Genomic DNA, 27,091 nt, shown 5'->3' on the forward strand with positions numbered 1-27,091 from the left:
TGCACTGACAGCGCAATAAATACAAAACATTCTATGCAAATGACTAGAGCTTGAAAAACACATTGTTGAGAGGTATACATTTGACTACTTACATTCTGTAATGCTTTTATTACAACCACAGGGACAGCCTTACAGTCCCAGACTCAGGTACACACACACAGGCCAATGAGTAACAGTCATAAAAGCCATTTATTGACCAGGAACAACAGCTGGAAAACGCGTTCGCTGTCAATCTCAGTAAACTGTGACTCGCGAGGCATTACCTTTGTCGTGTATCTTACTCGTTCTTTTGTAAAAATAACATGGTTTTATGGAAGTGAAGGGTGAGCGTGTGATTACGAACTAGCCTGAGTATTGGAATAACATACCTGATGACTTTACTGCGGAGGCCTCTGTGCCTGCTGGCCTGCTCTCTGCTCTGTGTCTCTGTGTGTGCTGGGACCTGCTGGCCAGGAGAGTTTACATGTGAACAGGGCTGGTGTGTGTCTGAGGACCATGTGTGTGACTTCACTGACTACTGTGGGGATGGCAGCGATGAGAGAAATTGTGAGTATACAGCTCAGTGAGTCAGTGATTTACATTAATAGTTTGTCTTTCCTTTATTGTTGATTACAGACTACTGTTGAATCATTGATTATTCGACCAAAGAATAAACCACTAATTAGGGGATGTGTGTATGTAAATTTGGAATTGTGTGATTAGATGAAACGTTCTTAGATTATGCGTAAAACCTACATAACATGTAAAAGTAGCCTCCATCTTTGAGGGGACACAGCTAAAGATGATTTGATCAGAGATTGTATGTGCTGTGTCATGACTGTCTCACCAAACCAAACAACACTACATTATGAGAATCAGACCCTGTGTTCAGTTTGCTCAATCTAAATGCAGTCCTACAGAAGAGAACATGGCACTGTCCAAAAAATAATTTTAACTGTGAGCTGAAGAGATTTTTGAAGAGGTCTTTGATTATATTTTTGACGATATTTGTCCCTTCAGATATGAAAAACACGAGAAGGTTTTCCACACCTCATTCCTAGAAACCTAGAATACCTATCACCTCTATCTCAGAGCAATTTAAATTCTTAAAGTGTTCATCACATAGATAGACCCTATTTCACAGTAGACCTATAAACAGGTTCATGTTTATGGAATATATATATATATAAAGAATTCCCATTATATGGTCACATGAAATGGGGGAGAGATGTGTATTCAAATGAGGAGATTTCCTGTGTTTTGCACCAATGGAAATGCACAGAATGTTTACCACATACACATGTTCTAACACCTAGGCTGGCGAACCACATGACTACCTAGAGTAGCCCTAGTAAAGAGAGACAGATTAATACTTATGGAACCTGTCCTCCACTGCTTCAGCTCCATGCATTCCAATATGGCTGAGTCCCAAATGGCACCCTAGTCCCCTATATAGTGTATTACTTTTGACCATGGCCCATAGTAGTGCACTACATAGAGAATAGGTTGCCATTTGAAACACATCCTATGTATTTAGAGATGCTTTGGATAGGTACAGCCATTTAGCTTGACCTATAGCTCTCTCATAAACCACCTCTCCCTGAGTTTTATTCACAAGGTTCCCTCACTTGACCCTAAGTAGTATGTTAACTCCAAATAAAAATATATATTAACACAGCATTTCATTTTTTTTTACCGTTACACCTTTTTCTCCCCAATTTCTTGATATCCAATTGGTAGTTACAGTCTTGTCTCATCGCTGCAACTGCCATACAGACTCGGGAGAGGCGAAGGTCGAGAGCACTGCGTCCTCCGAAACACGACTCAACCAAGCCGCACTGCTTCTTGACACAATGCCTGCTTAACCCAGAAGCCAGCCACACCAATGTGTCGGAGGAAACACCGTACACCTGGCGACCGTGTCAGCCTGCATGCGCCCGGCCCGCCACGGTAGTCACTAGAACGAGATGGGACAAGGATATCCCTGCCGGCCAAACCCTCCCCTAACCCGGACGACGCTGGGCCAATTGTGCGCCGCCCCATGCGTCTCCTGGTCGCTGCCGGCTGCGACAGAGCCTGGACTCAAACCAGGATCTCTAGTAGCACAGCTAGCAACCTCGATGCAGTGCACTGCGCCACTCGGGAGGCCAACACCGCAGTTTTGACATAGGGCCGTAAAGTAGCACTTTAGGGAGCATAAGCAGATCTGCTAAACAAATGGTTCTTCATAATGCCTACAATACAACCTACAGTGGAACACTGCACCTCAGAGGGCTCTTAAACTACTATGTAGTCCATAGGGCTGTGGTCAAAAGTAGTGAACTACAGTATATAGGGAATAGGGTACCATTTGGGACACAAACTCACGATGTCCACTGGCCGACCTGCTGTGTTCTGTGTTTATGAATGTTCTTGGGTGGTTATAATATTTTTTTGGGGTGAAGGTTCTGGATACACTAGGTGTGACTTTGAGCAGGGGTTCTGTGACCTGTTACCCAGCTCTGAAACACACTTAGGATGGACCAGAAGAACAGGGTTCAACACCACCGGACCCAAACACGACCACAACAACCAATCAGGTACCGCATTGATGAACTCAGAATTTCAGAAGCTACTTTGGTAAATGATTTGGGCCATTCTGGAACATGATGCACAGATTTGCCAACTCCAAATACACAAGCACTCAAGAACATTGTACATTTTATAAGATTCTGTCTAGTTCTTTTCTCTCTCTCTCTCTCTCTCACACTCTCTCTCTCGCTCCTCCAGCTCATTACCTGGCTCTGTGGCCTGTGACAGGAGAGACAGCACGGGCTTACTTGAGGAGTCCTGTGTTCCTGCCCTCAAAGACATGCTGGGTAAAACACACCTTTAATAAGACCCGGTTAATCCTGCCATTGTGTTAACTGGCTGTCACCCTCCTTTACTGACTTGCCAAATGTCCTCCCCTCTACAGGTGACCTTCTATCACCATGTGGGGGTGGAGAGTGGGTCTTTACAGGTCCTGACCCAAAAATACCCACTAGGTTGGAGCCACTCGGTGTGGAACCGGTCAAAAACACAGGCACACACATGGCTACGGACAGTGATACCTTTCACCAGTGCTCACCAATTCCAGGTCTGTATCAACCTGCCTCACAACTTTCACCTGTCATTCACAATCACAAACCATACAGTTACTGGCTGTACAGTTTGGTAGGTCATAGGCTGCATGACTAAAGTATGTGGACACCTGCTAGTCGAACATCTCATTCCAAAATCATGGGCATTAATATGGAGTTGGTCCTCCCTTTGCTGCTATAACAGCCTCCACTCTTCTGGAAAGACTTTCCACTAGATGTTGGAACATTGCTGCGGGGACTTGCTTTCTTTCAGCCACAAGAGCATTAGTGAGGTTGGGCACTGATGTTGGGCGATTAGGCCTGGCTCGCAGTCAGCATTCCAATTCATCCCAAAGGTCTTCGATGGGTTTGAGGTCAGGGCTCTGTGCAGGCCAGTCAAGTACTTCCACACCGATCTCGACAAACCATTTCTGTATCGACCTCGCTTTGTGCATATGGGGCATTGTCATGCTGAAACAGGAAAGGGCCTTCCCCAATCTGTTGCCACAAAGTTGGAAACACAGAATCATCTAGAATGTCATTGTATGCTGTAGTTAAGATTTCCCTTCACTGGAACTAAGGGACCTAGCCCAAACCATGAAAAACAGCCCCAGACCATTATTTCTCCTTCACCAAACTTTACAGTTGGCACTACGCATTTGAGCAGGTAGCGTTCTCCTGGCATCCACCAAACCCAGATTGATCCGTTGGACTGCCAGATGGTGAAGTGTGATTCATCACTCCAGAGAACGCATTTCCACTGCTCCAGAGTCCAATGGTGGCGAGCTTTACACCACTCCAGCCAACGCTTGACATTGCGCAAGGTGACCTAAGGCTTGTGTGCGGCTGCACGACCATGGAAACCCATTTCATGAAACTCCCGACTAACAGTTCTTGTGCTGACGTTGCTTCCAGAGGCAGTTTGGAACTTGGTAGTGAGTGTTGCCGGTCCCTTTCTGTGAGCTTGTGTGTCCTACCACATCGCAGCTGAGCCATTGTTGCTCCTAGATGTTTTCACTTGACAATAACAGCACTTTCAACTCTAACAACTCTAAGAAATTTGACGAACTGACTTGTTGAAAAGGTGGCATCCTATGACAGTGCCACGTTGAAAGTCACTGAGCTCTTCAGTAAGGACATTTTACTGACAATGTTTGTCTATGGAGATTGCATGGCGGTGTGCTCAATTTTATACCTGTCAGCAACGGGTGTGAAGTGGTGTCCACATACTTTTGTATATATATATAGTGTACATGCAACCATCAATTGGATTGCAGACATCACAGATCAAGAGCTAACTATCTTGTCGAATCCCCGAGCTGCCAAGGTAAAAATCTGTCTTTCTGCATCTGAGCAAGGCAGTTAACCCACTGTTCCCCAGGCGCCGAAGACATGGATGTCGATTATGGCAGCCCCCCGCACCTCTCTGATTCAGAGGGTTTGGGCTAAATGCGGAAGACGCATTTCAGTTGAAGGCATTCAGTTGTATAACTGACTAGGTATCCCCCTGTCCCTGTTTGTGGGTTTTGCATGTATTGTCATTTTTGAGCGTTGAGGCATAAAGCTGTCAGGCATAGCGTGTAGCATAAAATTGGGGTCCAGAGCCTCTGAGATTGTTCTGACCCAAATAGACTCTACTCTAGCCATCTGGACTGAGCTGAAACCTACTAATAGTGTCCTCCTCTGCTCTACAGACACAGACCGGGTCTCACAGCCCTGTAGTCTGGTCCCTCACCCCTTCTGTTACCCCTCTCTCTGTCTTTGTCTCGACCACCTGCTACTGGGACTATCCAGCTCCACATCTCCACAGCTCCAAAATGGCTGAAATGATTTCATGTAATAGAGGTCAACTCTGCATGTATGCTGACGCTCAGTTTCACTTTGAGACGCAAATTCATTTTCCGACCATACAGTACATGTCAGAGGATTCAGTTTGATGAAATTAGAGTTTTGAATTATATCGATACAGTGACTTGGAATTGGAATCTGTCCAATGATCTATCCATCAGAATGAGGGTGATATGCAACATGCATCAGTCTCTTGTTGACAGAAATATGAAATGTTGAGTCATAGCATAATGCTGATGTGGGTATGACACAAGCCATTGATTCATGTAGTCATAAATCAGTCCTAATCAGATGAGTTGTAAACCTCCACTGTGGAAGATGTAGCCTGTGGACTTTGAACAGAACAATGGCGAATTAGGCTGATAGCAGAGACAGGAAAGAGAGATAAAGGTTTGGTCAGATGAACACAGTCCTAAGATGCCTTAGCTAAGTGCACTATTAACCGTACACACTGGTGGACACAAGTGTGCATGAACACCACACATACACAGTGGCATGTCCAGAACATTTTTGAATAGGGTGGCCAAGGTGGGGCACAGACCCAGTTGAGGGGGGCAATAACATTTTGCACCTTAATCGATGGAAGGTGGATTTTTGTTCTATATAATTATGACGGTTCAACACATGAAATGCTTCAGCATAGGTTTGGCCACCCCTTAACTTTTCCTCTTCAAATAAATCATAAATCGATTCCAAAAGTCTTGTTACAGTGCTTGCATTCAAGGTCAGGATTTTATATAAGGGTATTAGCCTACAGCAGTAAATCCACTGGAAAGTGCCATCCAGAGTGCAAATTATACCGTGACATTCGGGAGTCTCTTTTTCATGGGACCTCCTATATGGCCTTTTATAGTAAAGACACATCATTTAACTGTAAAAATGTATTACCTTTTAATGTGTCATTAACACAACCAGTCATAATGTTTTTATCTGGTTGTCAAACAAATCACTTCAAAAGTAGATTAAGTAGGTTACCTGCGCACGTTCATGCACCTCAAAATATGTCCAGCGTCCGAATGGTGCGTCCGAATGGTGCACCCGCCATTTGAATGGAAAGGGACATCTATTACAACCACCATCATCTTAAAGGCCCACCTCAGAGGAAGATGCCCCACCTATTTCAAGTAATTCCTGTCCTAGAGCGGATATTATCCTAGAGGTGAAAGCACCATCAGTTAAGACAGGCTCCTTTACTGTATAACTTTACTGTATAACTATTTCAGAAAAAGACTACCAGTCTACCTGGCAGGAGATGAGTCTCAGCTAAACCGTGCCTATACAACCTTTTGACATGTTGAGGGTTGACGTTTGTCTGACTCTTGCTGTTTGATAATTCCAGTGATACCGTGTCGTATTCCTAACGTCATTAATATTTGGACGGACATTACCAAATAGCTATATTCTTTGTTCTCTCTTATCATTTCAGGAAGCTAGCTTGCTATACACTGGGTGTACAACATATTAGGAACACCTGCTCTTTCCATGATATAGGCTGACCAGGAGAATCCAGGTGAAGCTATAATCCCTTATTGATGTCACCTGTTAAATCCACTTCAATCAGTGTAATTAAAAGGGAGGAGACAGGTTAAAGAAGGATTTTTAAGCCTTGAGACAATTGAGACATGAATTGTGTTGTGTTCAAATACTCATACTAACCGCACTAACCATACTATTCGTGATGTAAATTGAGCATGTAGAATGCTTATTGGTCATAGTATGGATATAGTTAGTATGCCAAAAGTTCCAAAATACGAAGTATACAAGAGGACACTATTTCCGTCCATGATGCAATTCTTCAGAAAATGAGCCTGGCTTCACAATGTTTTCAGATTTGAAGAACATGGTGGAAAATATGCAGCTGAAGTCCGACAAGAGCGGATACATATTGATTGCTTTAACTAATTATGACAAATGTTAAGAAAATGTTGAGCAGTGTAATAAAGTCATGACTTTTCAAATGAGTTACGTTACACATTATGTTGACTGACAATTTGTTAGCTACGCTAGCCTTGCAAACCGCAAAGCATGTCATTACAGCAGTTGCTTGTATGTACCCGTATGTTAGCTAGCTACCTAATGTTAGTTGGCTACTAATACATTGAACTTTCCGGTATAACTATATGCTATCTAACTACCCAACATTTATTGACTTGATTATTCACGTCATTCTTAGCTTAGCTAAACCGTATAGTCAAAGCCATTTTGGGTTTACTACCATTTTATTTGGGCATTTTTATTGTTCAGAAATGTGGTGGGTACTGTACTCTCTTCGTTCGCAGGACTTTATCCTGCTAACTGTTCCAAATGTCCGAACTGAATTTGGTAAAAGGGCTTGTATGTACTCTGCGCCATCGGCTTGGAACGCCTTACAAAATACTTTTATACTGGAAGAACTTGTCCCGATTGGTGTTTTTAAATCACTGATGAAGGATTTTGAGGCTGATTCCCTGACCTGCAAATGTTTTTAATTTGCTAATTTATGATTTTGTTATACTCTTGTGAATTCTATGGTTTTTACTAGATTACTTGTAGTTTTTAATGTTGTCTGTCTGTAATTGTGTAATGACTTGGTGCTGACTATCTTGGCCAGGACGCTCTTGAAAAAGAGATTTCAAATCTCAATGAGCCCTTACTGGTTAAATAAAGGTTAAATTAAATACATAAAATAAAAATTGTCGTTGTGCGTTCTCAATGGACATGGTTAATGAAGTTGTAAGATGTTTAGCTAGTAATTTGTTATGCTAACAAGCTAGCAAGAAGTTGCATAGCAACAGCATCAACTTTCAATAGACAGGCGAAGCACTAGTACACTCAACTAAAAGGATACAGTTCGTTTACAGTATACTAAAATTAACTAATAGTATGTAGTATATACTCATTAAGTGTGTAGTATACATTATGTTGGTATGAGTTTTCGAACACAGCTATGGATGTGTGTTCCATTCAGAGGGTGAATGGGCAAGACAAAAGATTTTAGTCCCTTTGATCGGCGTATGGTAGTAGGTGCCAGGCGCAGCGGTTGAGTGTGTCAAGAATTGCAACCCTGCTGGGTTTTTCACGCTCAACAGTTTCCCGTGTGTATCAAGAATGGTCCACCACCCAAAGGACATCCAGTCAACGGCAGGCCAGTGGTCAAAAACGGTCAAAACATTTTTTTTAACAACTTTATTTAACTAGGCAAGTCAGTTAAGAACAAATTCTTATTTTCAATGACGGCCTAGGAACAGAGGGTTAACTGCCTTGTTCAGGGGCGGATCTACAGATTTTTACCTTGTCAGCTCGGGGATTCAATCTGGCAGCCTTTTGGTTACAAGTCCAACACTCTAACCACTAATGTACCTGCCGCCCCAATTGATAAAAGAGGGCAAAGGAGGCTGACACAGACGGTCTACAGTTAGTCAACAGACAGTCCACATGGGCCATTATCCCTATGGAATGCTTTCGACACCTTGTAGAGTCCATGCCCTGACGAATTGACACTGTTCTGAGGGCAAAAGGGGGTGCAACTCAATATTAGGAAGGTGTACCTAATGTTTGGTACACTCAGTGTATATCAATGCATTATACACTGCTCAAAAAAATAAAGGGAACACTAAAATAACACATCCTAGATCTGAATGAAGGAAATATTCTTATTAAATACTTTTTTCTTTACATAGTTGAATGTGCTGACAACAAAATCACACAGAAATGATCAATGGAAATCAAATTTATCAACCCATGGAGGTCTGGATTTGGAGTCGCACTCAAAATTAAAGTGGAAAACCACACTACAGGCTGATCCAACTTTGATGTAATGTCCTTAAAACAAGTCAAAATGAGGCTCAGTAGTGTGTGTGGCCTCCACGTGCCTGTATGACCTCCCTACAATGCCTGGGCATGCTCCTGATGAGGTGGCGGATGGTCTCCTGAGGGATCTCCTCCCAGACCTGGACTAAAGCATCCGCCAACTCCTGGACAGTCTGTGGTGGCAACGTGGCGTTGGTGGATGGAGCGAGACATGATGTCCCAGATGTGCTCAATTGGATTCAGGTGGGGAACGGGCGGGCCAGTCCATAGCATCAATGCCTTCCTCTTGCAGGAACTGCTGACACACTCCAGCCACATGAGGTCTAGCATTGTCTTGCATTAGGAGGAACCAGGGCCAACCGCACCAGCATATGGTCTCACAAGGGGTCTGAGGATCTCATCTCGGTACCTAATGGCAGTCAGGCTACCTCTGGCGAGCACATGGAGGGCTGTGCGGCCCCCCAAAGAAATGCCACCCCACACCATGACTGACCCAGCGTCAAACCGGTCATGCTGGAGGATGTTGCAGGCAGCAGAACGTTCTCCACGGCGTCTCCAGACTCTGTCACGTCTGTCACATGTGCTCATGTGCTCAGTGTGAACCTGCTTTCATCTGTGAAGAGCACAGGGCGCCAGTGGCGAATTTGCCAATCTTGGTGTTCTCTGGCAAATGCCAAACGTCCTGCACGGTGTTGGTCTGTAAGCACAACCCCCATGTGGCGTCGGGCCTCATACCACCCTCATGGAGTCTGTTTCTGACCGTTTGAGCAGACACATGCACATTTGTGGCCTGCTGGAGTCATTTTGCAGGGCTCTGGCAGTGCTCCTCCTTGCACAAAGGCGGAGGTAGCGGTCCTGCTGCTGGGTTGTTGCCCTCCTACGGCCTCCTCCACGTCTCCTGATGTACTGGCCTGTCTCCTGGTAGCGCTCCATGCTCTGGACACTACGTGACAGACACAGCAAACCTTCTTGCCACAGCTCGCATTGATGTGCCATCCTGGATGAGCTGCACTACCTGAGCCACTTGTGTGGGTTGTAGACTCCGTCTCATGCTTACACTAGAGTGAAAGCACCGCCAGCATTAAAAAGTGACCAAAACATCAGCCAGGAAGCATAGGAACTGAGAAGTGGTCTGTGGTCACCACCTGCAGAACCACTCCTTTATTGGGGGTGTCTTGCTAATTGTCTATAATTTCCACCTGTTGTCTATTCCATTTGCACAACAGCATGTGAAATTTATTGTCAATCAGTGTTGCTTCCTAAGTGGACAGTTTGATTTCACAGAAGTGTGATTGACTTGGAGTTACATTGTGTTGTGTAAGTGTTCCCTTTATTTTTTTGAGCAGTGTATAAATTGTGGCTGCGTATCTGCCATAGAAATAGAATATAAGCTCCGGTAATATGGATAGCCTAAAGAATGGTTTGGAGCTTGTATTTAAGCAATGGGCGAGTTTTGCATGGCCCGGTGCCCCGGGTGGGTGGAGATTTCTCTTTAGGATCAACGGAATTGTTGAAAATGAGCAAACACTACACACCTGCGGCACTGGGCTATGCAAAACGAAATTGCCTAAAATGTTAGTGGTCAAAACTATTCATCTTGGGGCGACAGCGCAGCGGGGTTATAAAATGCAATCATACAGTATCACACAATTTTACCATTTATAAAATATTCATATATATTTTTTTTGCAGAATAGCTAAAAAATAAGTCAATCTTGACAAATTATAATTTGCTGCACCCCCTATTTTAATTTGCTCCATGGCAAGGCGGCCAAGTGTAGGGTAGTCACTAGTTAACAAGGCCACAAAGTCATGATTTTCTGTCACGCCTGCTCCCACTCTCCCTCTCTGGCGCTCAAGGGCGCCAGGCTGCGCTTCATTACACACACCTGTCACCATCATTACGCGCATCAGCGCTCACTGGACTCACCTGGACTCCTTCACTTTGTTGATTGACTTCCCTATTTCTGTCTGCTCCTCACTCTGTTCCCTGTGTCAGCATTATTGTCATTTCCGTTTCCCCTGTCCAGACGCTGTCCGTATTCTGTTCCTGTCCATGGTCATTAAATGTTCACTCCCTGCACCTGCTTCTCGTCTCCAGCGTCGGTCCTTACAATTTTCTTAAAATCAGATTTTAAACCTAACTCTCACCTTAACCCTAACATTTACCACACTGCTACCATTAGCCTAAATCTAAACTCAAAAAGCAATTTTGTTTTCATGAATTTGTACAATATAGCCTATTTTGACTTTGTGGCTGTTTTATCTAGTGGAAACCCAGGTGTAGGCTACATAGAAAAGCTGTTTGGCTCTCAGAGGACAACAGGTGTTTCTGATTATTAAACATTGTAATGCGGGTGGGTGTTAATGGTGCTTTCAAAACAACTTGGAACTCAGGGAAAAAACTAGGTCAAATCATGATGTCAGCGATCTTCAGGTTAGAAAGGCGGAGCTCTAAAAAGATGCCAGAGTTTCCAACTTGGAATTCCGAGTTGGATGACCGATTTGCCTTGAATGCACTGAGCACGGTATAACATTTAAATAAAACCCAGCCCTGAAACGAAATGTTGGCTGAAAAGAATTTGCACATTATCTCATAGGAAAAGACACGTAAGACTCACGGAAACATTTGAAGTCACACATTCGGATTTGGCACTTCAAGACCAAATATATCATACTTTGACTAAAACGATGACTTGTCTTACCATTTGTCTTTCAACTCAAAAAAGTATTCTACTGATGTGGGCGTTTAATGACATTCAGACTACAGAGTGGCATGTATTAATGGATGCCAAGGGAAGCCAGGCTTTCCCAACAATTTTAACAATACAAAAAAAATAACGTATAAATGATTTCTCATTCGTGTCTATCCGTGGTTCATAATTGTCCTTCAATTCGCAAGAGGCTATTTCACCAGAGAAAGCATCTGAGTGAGGCAAACAGTGCCCCTCTGTCTTAGTATCTGTAACCCATGTATCTGATGATGTCTGACCCAAAATAATATGACATGTCACATACTAAGACAGGGGCGCTGTTTCGCTCGTTCGGATGCTTTCTCCAGTGAGATTGAGGAGTCTCGCTGTCGGTGAGCGTCTTGGTCAAAATTATCAATATATTTAGAGATTACCTATCAGAGCTCAGAATTTGTGGGGGCCCACTGGGGTGGCCAATCAGATTTCAGGGAGGGCCGTGACCACCCTGGGCCACCTCCTGGACATGCCACTGTACACACACACACACACACACACACACACACACACACACACACACACACACACACACACACACACACACACACACACACACACACACACACACACACACACACACACACACACACACACACACACACACACTGTATGATGTTCCTCTGTCCTGTGTTTTACAGGTCATCATTCTAGGGGAGCTCTCTGGTGACAGTGACCCCTCTGAGATCGTGGCCATAGATGACATCTCCTTCAGTGATGGTTGTGTGACTGTCCCTGGTAAGGTCTTCTTCCATACCACCTCACTGTACACACAAATCTCAGGCCATGGCAAGGGTTAAAATGATCAGAATCAGCGTTAAACAGTAAAGTATATCCCCTATAGGGCTACATATGAGAAAAACCAAGAAGAGGGGGATATACTGTAGTTGAAATACAAATATCAATACACACACATTCCTGTTCTGTGTGTTGGCATTCTGAAGAGGCAGGTAGACATGGCCCGAGTTGTCAATCATTACTCAAAATATGGAAATGTTTGGTTGTTTTTTGCCTTATAAACCTACTGTATCTGGCCTCAAATTGAGGCCTCTTAATCATGAGACAATAAATTCACCCCAAAGTGTGAGCTCACCATCTTAATTTATGGCTGTTGGCGTGATGGAGTCGACAAGAGAGACATGTGGCCTCGTGGAACCATCATTCAGGGCTGTGTGTGTGTGAGATTGCTGGACATGGATTTGTGAATGATAGCACTGAATGTCAGAGGCCCCAGGGCTGCATAGCATTAGAGCGGATCGTATTACCTTATACATTGAGCAAAATACATTTTAAACCCGCTAGAGAAAGATTTCCATAATCTCTGCCTCAATGCGCTCCTTCAGTAGAGGTAGAGGAGATCAGCAACACTTGGAGAACAAATGGAATTAAATAAAAAAGCTTTATTGCAATGAATAGTACCAACATGTTTCAGATTTTGTCCTATAGGGTTTTTACAGAAATAAGAAGGAATGAGGATTTTGAACGTTTCAAAATGGCCTCAGGGACCAATCACAAAGAATATGCTAATAAAAAATGCGATAGGTTAAAACAGTTGTAGAAAGACCAATTGATTGTGAGTGCATGTTGCACTGACCAATGGAATGTGAAAACACTAAAATTACATCAAACATTAGGTTGGATGAGTTACATGAATCTAACCAATTATTATTAGTGTAGACTGACCAATAGATTGTGATATTATGTTGTACTGAACAATAGAACAATAGTACATTTGTTTTCTGTGAGGGGGTTCTATTAATCTCACCCGGGTGCCCGTGTAGGCATGTTTTGCACCTGGTGAAGTTGATTGCATTCTTTTTGGAACCGGGCTGCCTCCGGGGCTTGAGCCAGGTGCCCCATTCAAAGCCCACAGCGAAGTTGGCTCAAAACAAAGTGACATAGAAGCGCGTGGAGTAATGAGTAGGATTCTGTTTCACGTGCAAAAGTGATTGCCTTGGAGCTTTATCTGGCTTCCCAATGAAATCGAGTTAGAAATTAAAAATATTTATTTTATGGAAAATAAATGTTGTATGTTTCTGGAAGATGCACCATGCTGCCTTGTTGACAAAATGTCAGAGCGGAGAAGATCGACTTGAGAATGGGGCTCCTCTCTCCCCGTGTTCACCTGGTGACCGGCCTTTGGCTGGTTCCATGCGGCTCAGATAATCGAATCCGCCCAATGATGAAGTCAGTTGAGAATATTACCACCTGGCAATGTAAACAGACACTCACGACATTACCAATGATAAATAAGGAAAAAGAAGAGATATGCTTACTGGAGGAAATACTTGATAATGAATTCCTCATTCATACAGTACCATTAGGAAAAAAACATTTTAAAATGGAATCTATAAAACGCCTCTCTACGCTTTCTAAATTGATTAATGACGCCACCTCTTGGACCCAGGGACATTTTTTCAATACAAATAATTTGCTTCTTTAAAATGTCTGGCCACTGGATTTTTAAGATCTTCTCTTTTGATAGACCGTCTGTGTTCAGTGATGCTTTCCTTAAGGGATTAATTAAGGGAACGTTCAGTCTCACCTATGTATACTTTCCCGCAACAACATTTGATCATATAAACAACGTTTCTTGGTCTCACAAGTTATGAAACGGTTCATTTCCATTCTCTTGCTCTGACAGGGTGATTGTACCATTTAATATTTCTTATGAGTTGACAATTAATACAATTAACACACTTAAAATTCCCCACTGCTGGGCATCCTGTAAGACTATTGGACGTATGGTCTTGGGAGGGACAAGCTTTCACCACTCTGTTTCTTATGTTCCTTTCTTAAAAGTAACCAGCGGTTTCTCCTTAAATACATTTTCTTAAAGGGGACGACTTTGTAAAATATACCCGTGTTTAAATATAACATTCTTTATAGTACTTGTCTTGGGAGTAAGGGTGGTGCAATATATAAGAGATGGCTTTTTCTTCTCTTGTTCTGAACCAGTGGGAGCTTTCCCGGGTTCTCTGTTTTAATTTGACTTCAGCTTCTTGTAGCCGTTCCCTTTAAAAATACAGATCTTCCAATTTATCCAGCCTACATTGTTTATTCCTTTCTTATACACCGGGTGGGTCTAATCCTGAATGCTGATTGGTTCAAACTGCATTCTAGCCGGTATTTATTCCACAAGTTACCACCGGCTAAATCTAAAGGCTTTTCTTCAGAGGTAGGGTGATAGTGGTTTTCATGTGAAAGGTTGTTGCAGCCTGTGGGTTTGGTATACAGATCGCAGGATAAAACACACATTTTTTAGTGACCATCATGTCCAAAAAAGGTAATCGTTTCAGTGTTATAATTCATAGTAAATTTCAGACATCTAAAATGATCATTTATAAACCTCTGTTCCAACATTGTAATGTCTCCCTGTTGTAGTAAAAAAACATGATCGATATAACGTCTCCAAGTAACAATATAGGGGGAGAAGATAGTTCATGTTAGGGTCCTATAAAAAACGTTATTCTAGTCTGCCAACAAAAAGATTAGGATAACAACATAAAAGCCATCTTTGTTCACTTGCCAGTGGAAGGTAGGGCTTATTATTGAAGAAAAATAAGTTGCTTTTCAAAACAGAAGAAGCCAGGCTGCTGGTGAAGCTTGTGGAGAGGTTGTGTACTGGTCTGGTATCAAGATAGTGTTCAGAGGTCTCCAGGCCTTGTTGGTGTGGCATGGTGGTATACAAGGCTTTAAAATCCAAGGAGCACAATACAGTTCCTGGGTTCAACAGGGGAGGCTATTGATGAACACAATGAACTGAGTGCTGTCCTTGATGTATGACTTCAGCTTAGGGACAAACTCTTTAATGTGATGATCTACAAAAACTGGAGACCCTTTCTGTGAGTCTACCAAACCTGAGACAACTGGTGTGTCAGGATGGTTAAGAGGCTTGAGGAGGCACTCATTCAGGAGAAACTGTGCAACTTTAGGGGTGATATCTGAATTAAACTCACCCTCCTCAAGTAAGAGTCTGAGATCTGTTTGGAATACTCTTGAAGGATATGCGTTCATCTGTTCATAGAAACAAGAGTCATTAAGTTGTCTTAGGACCTCCTGGTCATATCTGGATTTGTCCACAACCACAATTGCGCCTCCTTTATCTGGCAGGTTTTATGACAATAGAGGCATTCTTCTCAAGTTCACTTAGTGCCATCTGCTTTTCTTTAGAACTGTTCATTTTGTCGTGGGCTTTCTTCTTGAGATGCGTTTCCAAATCCAACTCAGTGAGTCTACACTACAGTGCCTTACAAAACTATTCATCCCCCTTGGCATTTTTGCTATTTTGTTGCATTACAACCTGTAATTTAAATTGATTTTTATTTGGATTTCATATAATGGACATACAAAAAATTGTCGAAATCGGTGAAATGAAAATAATTACTGAGTCAAATGATCTGTCACAAGATCTCAGTATATATACACCTGTTTTGAAAGACCCCAGAGTCTGCAACACCACTAAACAAGGGGCACCACCAAGTAAGCGGCACCATGAAGACCAAGAAGCTCTCCTAACAGGTCAGGGACAAAGTTGTGTAGAAGTACAGATCAGGGTTGGGTTATAAAAAAATATCAGAAACTTTGAACATCCCACGGAGCACCATTAAATCCATTATTAAAAAATGTTAAGAATATGGCACCACAAAAAAACTGCCAAGAGAGGGTCGCCCACCAAAACTCACGAACCAGGCAAGGAGGGCATTAATCAGAGAGGCAACAAAGAGACCAAAAATAACCCTGAAGGAGCTGCAAAGCTCCACAGTGGAGATTGGAGTACTTTAAGCCGTACATTCCACAGAACTGGGCTTTATGGAATGGACAGAAAAAGTGGCCAGAAAAAAAGACATTGCTGAAATAAAAAAATGTGGGAGACTCCCCAAACATATGGAAGAAGGTACTCTGGTCAGATGAGACTAAAATTTAACTTTTTGGCTTTCAAGGAAAACGCTATGTCTGGCGCAAACCCAACACCTCTCATCACCCCAACAACAACATCCCCACAGTGAAGCAAGGTGGTGGCAGCATCATGCTGTGGGGATGTTTTTCATCAGAAGGGACTGGGAAACTGATCAGAATTGAAGGAATGATGGATGGCGCTAAATACATGGAAATTCTTGAGGGAAACCTGTTTCAGTCTTCCAGAGATTTGAGACTGGGGTGGAGGTTCACCTTCCAGCAGGACAATGACCCTAAGCATACTGCTAAAGCAACACTTGAGTGGTTTAAGGGGAAACATTTAAATGTCTTGGAATAGCCTAGTCAAAGCCCAGACCTCCATCCAGTTGAGAATCTGTGGTATGATTTAAGGATTGCTGTACACTAGCGGAACCCATCCAACTTGAAGGAGCTGGAGCAGTTTTGCCTTGAAAAATGGGCAAAAATCCCAGTGGCTAGATGTGCCATGCTTATAGAGACATACCCCAAGAGACTTGCAGCTGTAATTGCTGGAAAAGGTGGCTCTACAAAGTATTGACTTTGGGGGGGTGAATAGTTATGCATGCTCAAGTTTTCAGTTTTTTTTGTCTTATTTCTTGTTTGTTTCACAATAAAAATTATTTTGCATCTTCAAAATGGTAGGCATGTTGTGTAATTCAAATGATACAAACACCCCAAAAATCTATTTCGTAAGGCAACAAAATAGGAAAAATGCCAATGGGGGTGAATACTTTTGCAAGCCACTGTGTGTCTCAATTGAGTTACCTCCTTCAATAGTACACATTGCACACGGATATTCAACTCCTGAGTGTGACACTCAGCCTTGGCATATCATCTTTAGTAGTAGCCTACAGACCTTGGATTTGTCTGTGTGCATTGACAATGGAACTCAAATCTGTACCCACAAGCCAATGTTTTTGATGTTTTTTCACATGATACTACAGCAATATTTCTCAGCACCAGGTACACTATAGAATCTTTACGGTGCGGTTTACGACCAACATAATTCACCCGATAGTATTACTTACCCTTTCTCTGTGTCTATAAAACAAATGGAGGTCATAGGTTCGCCATCGATTTTCCTATTTTACCATCCGCCGGGTGCCTTTGGGCCCTAAAGTCTTCTCTCATGGTTTGATGTGTGTAGAGAGAGTCGGTATTGTCATTTAACGTAACACCCCTAAAGCGGTGCTTTGAGGCGTGGTTCCCTTAGTCTGCCCACAGCAGGGCCAGCTACTAGCCACCAGCACCGGGCCTAGTTTAGCGTGTCTAAGTGGATGGGGCAGGTCAATGACATCCCAGGCATGCTATCTCTCTGCCTCCATCTGTCTTCTTGCTCCTGTGGTGCCACGTTTAACTGTGCGACTGTGCTATGACTCATCAAGCCTGGGAATTGTCCTGGTCAACCGTAATGACAAAGACGTAAAAACACACAACCTGCTAACGCCGGGGCGGGTGCAAGATCCCGACGCTAGTGACTTCATCTTAGTGTCCGTGTTATTTTCTCTCAGGTGTGTCTGGTCGGTCATCTCGACTCCTACTAAACTTTACTGCCTATGAATAATGCCAGCATGTTTTAATTAAACACTCTTGGACAGAGCAGAAGAACCTGTGTTATACCAACACTTGTGAAAAGTAGGCTATAGCTTAGTAGCTTGACTTTGATCCATAGCACATGAGATGTTGACATTTCTCTATGAGCTATAAACACATCATTCATTCATTTGATCACCCTATTGTAGGAAATGTACAATTTGTAGTATATTTCAGGATTAAAAAGGATTCTGAAGTTTGTGATTTCCACTTTGAAATTTCCGACTTGTCCATTTAATTATAATCCTGATAATAATTCATATTTTCTGTTGCTGCAGGATCATTTCCCTCCTGTAGCAAACTGGCTCAAATTAAGATCCTGCATCTGTAGCACCATATTGCCTGTAGCCTACAGTACATGGTGGAGGAACATATTGCCTGTAGCCTACTGTACATGGTAGGCTGTAAGTGGCACTTCACTTTTTTGTATGGAAAACATCTGTGAGGATTTTTTTTACAATATTCACCATATATTGACACAATTACAATCTTTTTTGAATAAAAATCTTATTTCATCAATTACATTTGGAAATACGTATTTGAGTGAACATTAGCAAGCAAGCAGGAGATGAAAGTGAATTATCTCTTCCCTGTCTCCCCGGTTTTAGCTTGCGGCTATTAGGATTAGGATTTAGGATATTAACTAGCTTGTACATGACAAATTGAGCTAGCTATGTTATCTACATATGTCAGTACACAAACAAAATCTAGCTCGCTTATTTTGCCAGCTAGAAAGAAATAGCCGCAAATTAATTCAGTAACGGAGGAAGAGGATAGTGTAGCATGTGCTTAGCATGGAATATGCTAACAATGAAACTGACCAAAGGACTAGATTCGGGAAGAGCAGTAAAGAGATTAGCATTAAAAGATCAGACCAGAGACCAGGATATACAATTTTAACATGGTACTAATGCCGGCTAGTTTATTTTAGAAAAAGTTGTAGTTCTGAAAGTAAAAAATGCAAATCACAATAATTGTATTTCACCATAAACAAATTAACAGTATTGAAATACCCTGGGTAATCTGGCATTACTCATCTCATATGTATGTACTGTTTTCTATGCTATTCTACGGTATCTCATTCACTTAATGTTTACATATCTTGCATTACTTATCTCATATGTATATACTGTATTCTATACTATTCTACTGTATCTTAGTCCGTTCCACTCTGACATCGCTCGTCCATATGTATATAGGCTTAATTCATTCCTACTTAGATTTGTGTGTATTGGGTATATGTTGTGTAATTTGTCAGATATTACTGCACTGTCAGAGCTAGAAGCGCAAGCATTTCGCTACACCCGCAATAATATCTGCTAATCACGTGTATGTGACCAATAACATTTTATTTGATTTAGTTAATAATCTATGGGTCTATTTCAAGGCCTCAAGTAAAATTGGTTTCTATTTCAATATCTCAGATAAAATCAGGTGCACCCTTCTATAGTATCAATTATCACCAGTAAAGTTAAATTCAGATAACAAAATGACATTCAAATACACATTCAATATTTCAGTCCTTTCCCATAACATGGGGTGATCGGTCCCAACAAATAAAGTAGAGCTGTGGAGAATAGAGTACTTAAATGTCATTCAAGAAATTGTCCTCTTGAAGACTCAAACCATAAAAAAACTGACCAAGTAAATGGTCCAAAAATGCATTCAACTGCTTCTCAAGATGAATGGACAGTAAAGTATCGGCGTTTCTCTGAAGAGATTGCTATGATTGAACTCACAATTAAAGGCTAGACCTAAAGGATTTGCGCACTTCTAGTTGAGTTTCATGGACTATTAACCCATTAGTTGACCTGGTTTACAATAGCTAGCTATAGCAAGCTAACGTTAGCGGCTGCCTCTTCAACAAGAAGCAACTTTGACAACATTGATCCTAAGATAAAGAAATGGACTTTCCCATTGATCATAATCGACAATACAAAGAAAGCATGGCTCTGGGGCTTCTCCGAAATGCCACCAGTTCTGAGATCGGATCCATGCCCAAAGCGTCATATTTCAGTATATCCCACACTCAGCAGGCTGTATAGAAAAACTCTCCTGGAACCACAGAATGACCGAATTACCTCAACCCCCATAAACACCACGAGAACTATAAACTAACAGTGACTACCGTCGCGGCCAAAACTACTCTTTCCCATAGGCTTGTACTATATATAGTATGACATCATCAGCAGTTAGCACCCAACAGCTGGCAGACATGTTTACATTTGGTTAGTTTTATTAGTGTTGTTTAGATGGAAGACGTGAGCTAAATGCGCTATAGCTAGCTAATGTTAGAATTGAGGTAGGAAGTTAGCTCTTTCACTTAGCTACTGGTTCACTTACATTCTCTCGGTCTCTGCTGGTGCTGCTGTCTGTTTAAGATGCTTTAGAAACCACATTGATGGTATGGACAGCATGCACTTTAAGAAGCAACATCTCGCTGAAGCCCTCCCACACATTTCTGCAACATTGAAGGTTCCCAAGAACACAGTGGCCTCCATCATTCTTAAATGGAAGAAGTTTGGAACCACCAAGACTTCCTAAAGCTAGCCGCCCTGCCTAACTGAGCATTCGGGGGAGAAGGGCCTTGGTCAGGGAGGTGACCAAGAACCTGATGGTCATTTAAACAGAGCTCCAGAGTTCCTCTGTGGAGATGGGAGAACCTTTCAGAAGGTAAACCATCTCTGCAGCACTCCACCAATCAGGCCTTTATGGTAGAGTCGCCAGACAGAAGCCACTCCTCAGTAAAAGGCACATGGTCTGATGAAACCAAGATTGAACCCTTTGGCCTGAATGCCAAGCATCATGTCTGGAGGAAACCTGGCACCATCCCTACGGTGAAGCATGTTGGTGGCGACATCATTGCTGTGGGGATGGATCCAAGATGGCGTAGCAGTAAGACGTGTTTGTTTTTGTCCCGTGTAAATATTCAGTTTTTTTTTGTATTTTTTGTATACATTACAATATATTTCAGTCTCTTTTTTCCATTTTCGGATTAAATATACCTTCCTGCAACCCGCCTCACCCAATGTGGTATGGATCTGCTATTTTTTTAGACCTTGGATAATACCTGCCAGTCTGCACAGCGCGATATCAGCCCTGAGCATATCGGACTGCTTTTTACCGGATTCCTGCCGCAAGCTCTGGACCATTACACTGGCTCATCACAGCTAGCTAGCTGCTACCGAGTGGCTATTGTGGCTAACGCCCTTGTCCAGAAGCAAGCACCAGTTAGCCTCGAGCTAGCCTCAAGCTAGGCCTATCTCCCGGCTAACAAACGAAGTACACCAACTACAATACCTCTTTGCCAATTGGCCTGGACCCTTTGTTGACACGGAGCCCCGCCGATCCATCACGACTGGTCTGCTGGTCTGTTGACGTAATTCGGCCGATGTGCTCTCAACCGGGCAACTGCGTTGTGGATGTCGGTGAAGACCCATCTGCTAGCCCCAGCCCGCTAGCTTTCTGAACGCTGTGTCTCCCGCTCGCCTAGCGTAGTAACGACTACTGAATGGCTCCCTGTTTCATCTATTGCTGCTCATTGGACTCTATGATCACTCGGCTACACAGCTGATGCTTGCTGGACTGTTCATTAACACGGTACTTCATTTTGTTTATCTGTCGGCCCCAGCCTCGAACTCAGGCCCTGTGTGTAGCTAACTGACCCTCTCTGCCCATTTATCGCCATTTACCCGTTGTTGTTGTCTTAGCTGTTTACCTGTTGTTGTCTTACCCATTGTTGTCTTAGCTCTCCCAATAAACACCTGTGATTGCTTTATGCCTCTCTCTAATGTCAATATGCCTTGTATACTGTTGTTAAGCCCCTAGTCCCGCTCAACATGCCTCAGATAGCGCCTTTGTCCCACCACCCACACATACGGAGACCGCACCTAGCTTAACTTGCGTCTCCAGAGATGCAACCTCTCTCATCGTCACTCAATGCATAGGTTTACCTCCACTGTACTCGCACCCTACCATACCCTTGTCTGTACATTATGCCCTGAATCTATCCTACCACGCCCAGAAATCTGCTCCTTTAATTCTCTGTTCCCAACGCACTAGACGACCAGTAATTATAGCCTTTAGCCGTACATTCATCCTACTCCTCCTTTGTTCCTCTGGTGATGTAGAGGTTAACCCAGGCCCTGTGTGTCCCCAGGTGCTCTCATTTGTCCTGGCTTAGGAAGGCCACCAAAAATTCTGAAATTTCCATCCCCAATTACAAAATTTTCCATCAAGATAGAACTACTAAAGGGGGCGGAGTTGCAATCTACTGTAGAGATAGCCTGCAGAGTTCTGTCATACTATCCAGGTCTATGCCCAAACAGTTCGAGTTTCTACTTTTACAAATCCATCTCCAGAAATAAGTCCCTCGCTGTTGCCACTTGTTATAGACCCCCCTTCAGCTCCCAGCTGTGCCCTGAACACCATATGTGAATTGATTGCCCCCATCTATCGTCAGAGTTCGTACTGTTAGGTGACCTAAATTGGGATATGCTTAACACCCCGGCCATCCTACAATCTAAGGTAGATGCCCTCAATCTCACACAAATTATCAAGGAATCTACCAGGTACAATCCCACATCCGTAAACATGGGCACCCTCATAGATATCATCCTGACCAACTTGCTCTCTAAATACACCTCTGCTGTTTTGAACCAGGATCTCAGCGATCACTGCCTCATTGCCTGCGTCCGTTATGGGTCCGCGGTCAAACGATCACTGTCAAACGCTCCCTAAAACACTTCTGCGAGCAGGCCTTTCTAATCGACCTGACCTGTGTATCCTGGAAGGATATTGACCTCATCCCGTCAGTAGAGGATGCCTGGTTGTTCTTTAAAAGTTCTTTCCTCACTATCTTAATTAAGCATGCCCCTTTCAAAAAATGTAGAACTAAGAACAGATATAGCCATTGGTTCACTCCAGTCTTGACTGCCCTTGACCAGCACAAAAACATCCTGTGGTGTACTGCACTAGCATCGAAAAGTCCCCGCAATATGCAACTTTTCAGGGAAGTCAGGAACCAATATTCACAGGCAGTTAGGAAAGCAAAGGCTAGCTTTTTCAAACAGAAATTTGCATCATGCAGCACTAATTCCAAAAAGCTTTGGGACACTGTAAAGTCCATGGAGAATAAGAGCACCTCCTCCCAGCTGCCCACTGCACTGAGGCTAGGAAACACTGTCATCACCAATAAATCCACGATAATCGAGAATTTCAATAAGCATTTCTCTACGGCTGGACATGCTTTTCACCTGGCTACCCCAACCCCGGCCAACAGCTCTGCACACCCCGCAGCAACTGGCCCAAAGGCCCCCGCCCCCCCCCGCTTCTCCTTCACCCAAATCCAGACTGCTGATGTTCTGATAGAGCTGCAAAATCTGGATCTCTATCAGCTGGGCTAGACAATCTGGAACCTCTCTTCCTAAAATTATCCACTGCCATTGTTGCAACCCCTATTCCTAGTCTGTTCAACCTCTCTTTCGTATCGTGAGATTCCTAAAGATTGGAAAGCGGCCGCGGTCATCCCCCTCTTCAAAGGGGGAGACACTCTAGACCCAAACTGTTACAGATCTATATCCATCCTGCCCTGCCTGTCTTCGAAAGCCAAGTGAACAAACAGATTACCGACCATTTCAAATCCTGCCGTACCTTCTCCGTTACGCAATCCGGTTTCCGAGCTGGTCATGGGTGCACCTCAGCCACGATCAAGATCCTAAACGATATCATAACCTACATCGATAAAAGACAGTACTGTGCAGCCATCTTCATCAACCTGGCAAAGGCTTTTGACTCTGTCAATCACCATGTTCTTATCAGCAGACTCAACAGCCTTGGTTTCTCTAATGACTGCCTCGCCTGGTTCACCAACTACTTCTCAGAAGGAGTTCAGTGTGTCAAATCAGAGGCACTGTTGTCCGGACCTCTGGCAGTCTCTATGGGGGTGCCACAAGGTTCAATTCTCGGGCCGACTCTTTTCTCTGTATATATCAATGATGTCGCTCTTTCTGCTGGTGATTCTTTGATCCACCTCTATGCAGACGACACCATTCTGTATACATCTGGCTCCTTCTTTGGACACTGTGTTAACAAACCTCTAAACGAGCTTCAATGCCATACAACACTCCTTCCGTGGCCTCCAACTGCTCTTAAATGCTAGTAAAACGAAATGCATGCTCTTCAACCGATTGCTGTCCGCACCCGCCTGCCCGACTAGCATCACTACTCTGGACAGCTCTGACTTAGAATATGTGGACAGCTATAAATACCTAGGTTTCTAGCTAGACTGTAAACTCTCCTTCCAGACACATATATTAAGCATCTCCAATCCAAAGTTAAATCTAGAATCGACTTCCTATTTCGCAACAAAGCCTCCTTCACTCATGCTGCCAAACATACCCTTGTAAAACTGACTATCCTACTGATCCTTGACTTCGGTGATGTCATTTACAAAATAGCCTCCAACACTCTACTCAGCAAATTGGATGCAGTCTATCACAGTGCCATCCGTTTTGTCTGAAACGCTCCATATACTACCCACCACTGCGACCTGTATTTCTAAAAACCTGTTTTTGCTTTGTCATTATGAGGTATTATGTGTAGATTGATGAGGGGGGAAAAACGATTTAATCAATTTTAGCGTAAGGCTGTAACGTAACAAAATGTGAAAAAAGTCAAGGGGTATGAATACTTTCCGAATGCACTCTATATTACAGTTTCGCCTAATAGGAATACACAACAGATTACAAACTAATTATTGTGTTTTTAGCCAAGAAAAGCCTCTTTGGATATGTAGCTCACGTCTTTTATATCTAACCACGTGTCATTTTGTTCAGTTACATTGGCTTCTTTATTATTCATCTCACCTCCAGTTCGGCTGCAAATTTGCAGCAGTTAAATATTTCCCCACAACGGTTATAAATACAGTGCTTTGTCACAAGTAATGGGCTTAGAACCATAAATAATACCCCACGATTAAACGGAAACCATGGATACAGGATGAAACATGACAGAAACAGGTTCTTGTAAATCTTCCCGTCCCCTGAATCAAATTTGGGTTAATAAGTGATCATAGGTTTGACCTGTATTCACCTGGTCAGTCTATGTCATGGAAAGAGCAGGTGTTCTTAAGGTGTTGTACACTCAGTGTATCTCCAAAGGGACACACATGCATGCACACATACACACACACATATATACATACACTTACACACACAAACACACTTTGCTTAGGTAGATGTCAGTGGATGCTCGTGTACTTTTGTGTGTGTTGAAAGGGATTTGGATGTCTTGTCTTTTTGGATGATTGTGAGTGGGTTGGTGGGTGGGTGGGTGGGTGGGTGGGCATGTGTGTGTGGAACACGCTGCTCCAAATTAATCATTTTGACCCGTTCCAGTGATTTTCTTAGTTATTTTGTCTGGGGCTCTGGAGAGGAACTGAATGGGTGTCTTTCTGGCTGCTGGCTCCTCAGTCTGGATCTCTCTATGCCTGTGTCCCAAATGCAACCCGATTCCCTACATAATGCATTACTAAAAGTAGTGCACTATGTAGGGAATAGGGTGGCATTTGGTACGCAGCCTGGATCTCTCTGTCAGTCACAACTCATGTTGCTGGAGTCGATCCAGGAGATAGGCGTCTTTATTAGCGAAGGCTACAAGGGGAAGGGACATTTTATTTTTTACCCCATTCATTCACAAGATACTAGGGCCAGGCCATAGACTTGATACCTCCTCCAAAACAGAACCGTATGGTTTTATTTCAAACATATACAACTCAGTCACTATAGTGTATAGTAGTAGTTCTCAAACCTCTCCTGTAGGGGATCCTTGCCACTCCGTGTATTTGATTTATTGCAGAGCTAGCACACCTGATACAACTTGTCAGCTAATCGTCGACCCTTGACTAGGTGAATCAGGTGAGCTAGATCAGGGCTACAACAAATTGTGAATAGTCTCGGGGTTCCAGAGCAGAGGTTTGAGAACCACTCGTCTATAGTATCCAAGTACAACAGAGGAACTAAGCATGACCTTCCTGTACATTTATGTAGCCTGACTAATATCAAACTCAAAGTAGACAGCTTGCGTTGTACCATGCGGTCTGGATTGCCAGGCTACCATAGACCTGCTATCTGTTCTAAAACACAGCCTGATGGTCCTACTGTATTTCGAACAGATACAACTCACAGGCGGCACTATAGTCCACAGTATCCAAGTGCAACAGAGGAACTATGCATGAACTTCCTGTACATGTCTGTATATTCTGTTTTTCAAGTTTTCCAATGTTTGTGAGTAACTGTTCTTACTCAAAGAAATGAGAAGAGAGGCCTTTTTTTTCAATATTCAGCCAGAACCCATCTGAAAATTGGACTATTTTATTTAATCGTGTTTCCAATACTTCTCATATAAAAGCCAGAATTTAATTTCAGTCCAATTAAGAGATAGAGTCTACGGCTCAATATTGATCTAAATAACTCTACGCTCCCATTGGTTCTCATCACTTCATGGTCCAATCAAAATCCTCTCTGCCATAACAACATAATGTACTTACTCTTATGGAGGATGAAGACTTGATTTAAGGGTAGCTCTCTTTAGTGCACAGTGATTTCCCATGAGTGGAGCTTTATGAAAAACGTGCACGGGATAGATATCATGTCTGTAAGTGCCTGCATGTGTACAAGACATAACATAGAGCTCTGTCTGAATCACGAAGACTGCGTCTCAAATAGCACCCTATTCCCTATATACAGTGCCTTCAGAAAGTATTCACACCCCTTGACTCATTGACTTTTGTTGTGTTACAGCCTGAATTTAAAATGGAATAAATTATGAATTTTCTCACTGACCTACACACAATACCCCATAATCTCAAAGTGGAATGAAAAGCTGATGAAAAAATGAAAAGCTGAAATGTCTTGGGTCAATAACTAATCAACACCTTTGTTATGGCAAGCCTAAATAAGTTCAGGACTAAACATTTGCTTACACGTCACATAATAGGTTGCATGAACTCACTCTGTGTGCAATAATAGTGTTGAACATGATTTGTGAATGACTACCTCATCTCTGTACCCCACACATACAATTATATGTAAGGTCC

At 42.9% G+C, this 27,091-nt stretch overlaps 1 protein-coding gene across 1 annotated transcript in view; it reads left to right on the top strand.

The window, feature by feature from the left end:
* Window positions 1-232: 232 nt before the first annotated feature.
* The window catches only part of malrd1 (MAM and LDL receptor class A domain containing 1), a 118,782-nt gene continuing 91,923 nt past the window's right edge, over window positions 233-27,091 (top strand). The window contains exons 1-5 of the mRNA XM_070435448.1: window positions 233-546; window positions 2,424-2,558; window positions 2,749-2,837; window positions 2,936-3,097; window positions 12,105-12,201. Coding sequence (XP_070291549.1) covers window positions 372-546; window positions 2,424-2,558; window positions 2,749-2,837; window positions 2,936-3,097; window positions 12,105-12,201 — 658 coding nt within the window. The 5' untranslated portion in view covers window positions 233-371. The remainder of the gene's footprint in view (window positions 547-2,423; window positions 2,559-2,748; window positions 2,838-2,935; window positions 3,098-12,104; window positions 12,202-27,091) is intronic.

Source organism: Salvelinus sp. IW2-2015, linkage group LG27 (genome assembly GCF_002910315.2).
Source record: "Salvelinus sp. IW2-2015 linkage group LG27, ASM291031v2, whole genome shotgun sequence".
Classification (NCBI taxonomy): domain Eukaryota; kingdom Metazoa; phylum Chordata; class Actinopteri; order Salmoniformes; family Salmonidae; genus Salvelinus; species Salvelinus sp. IW2-2015.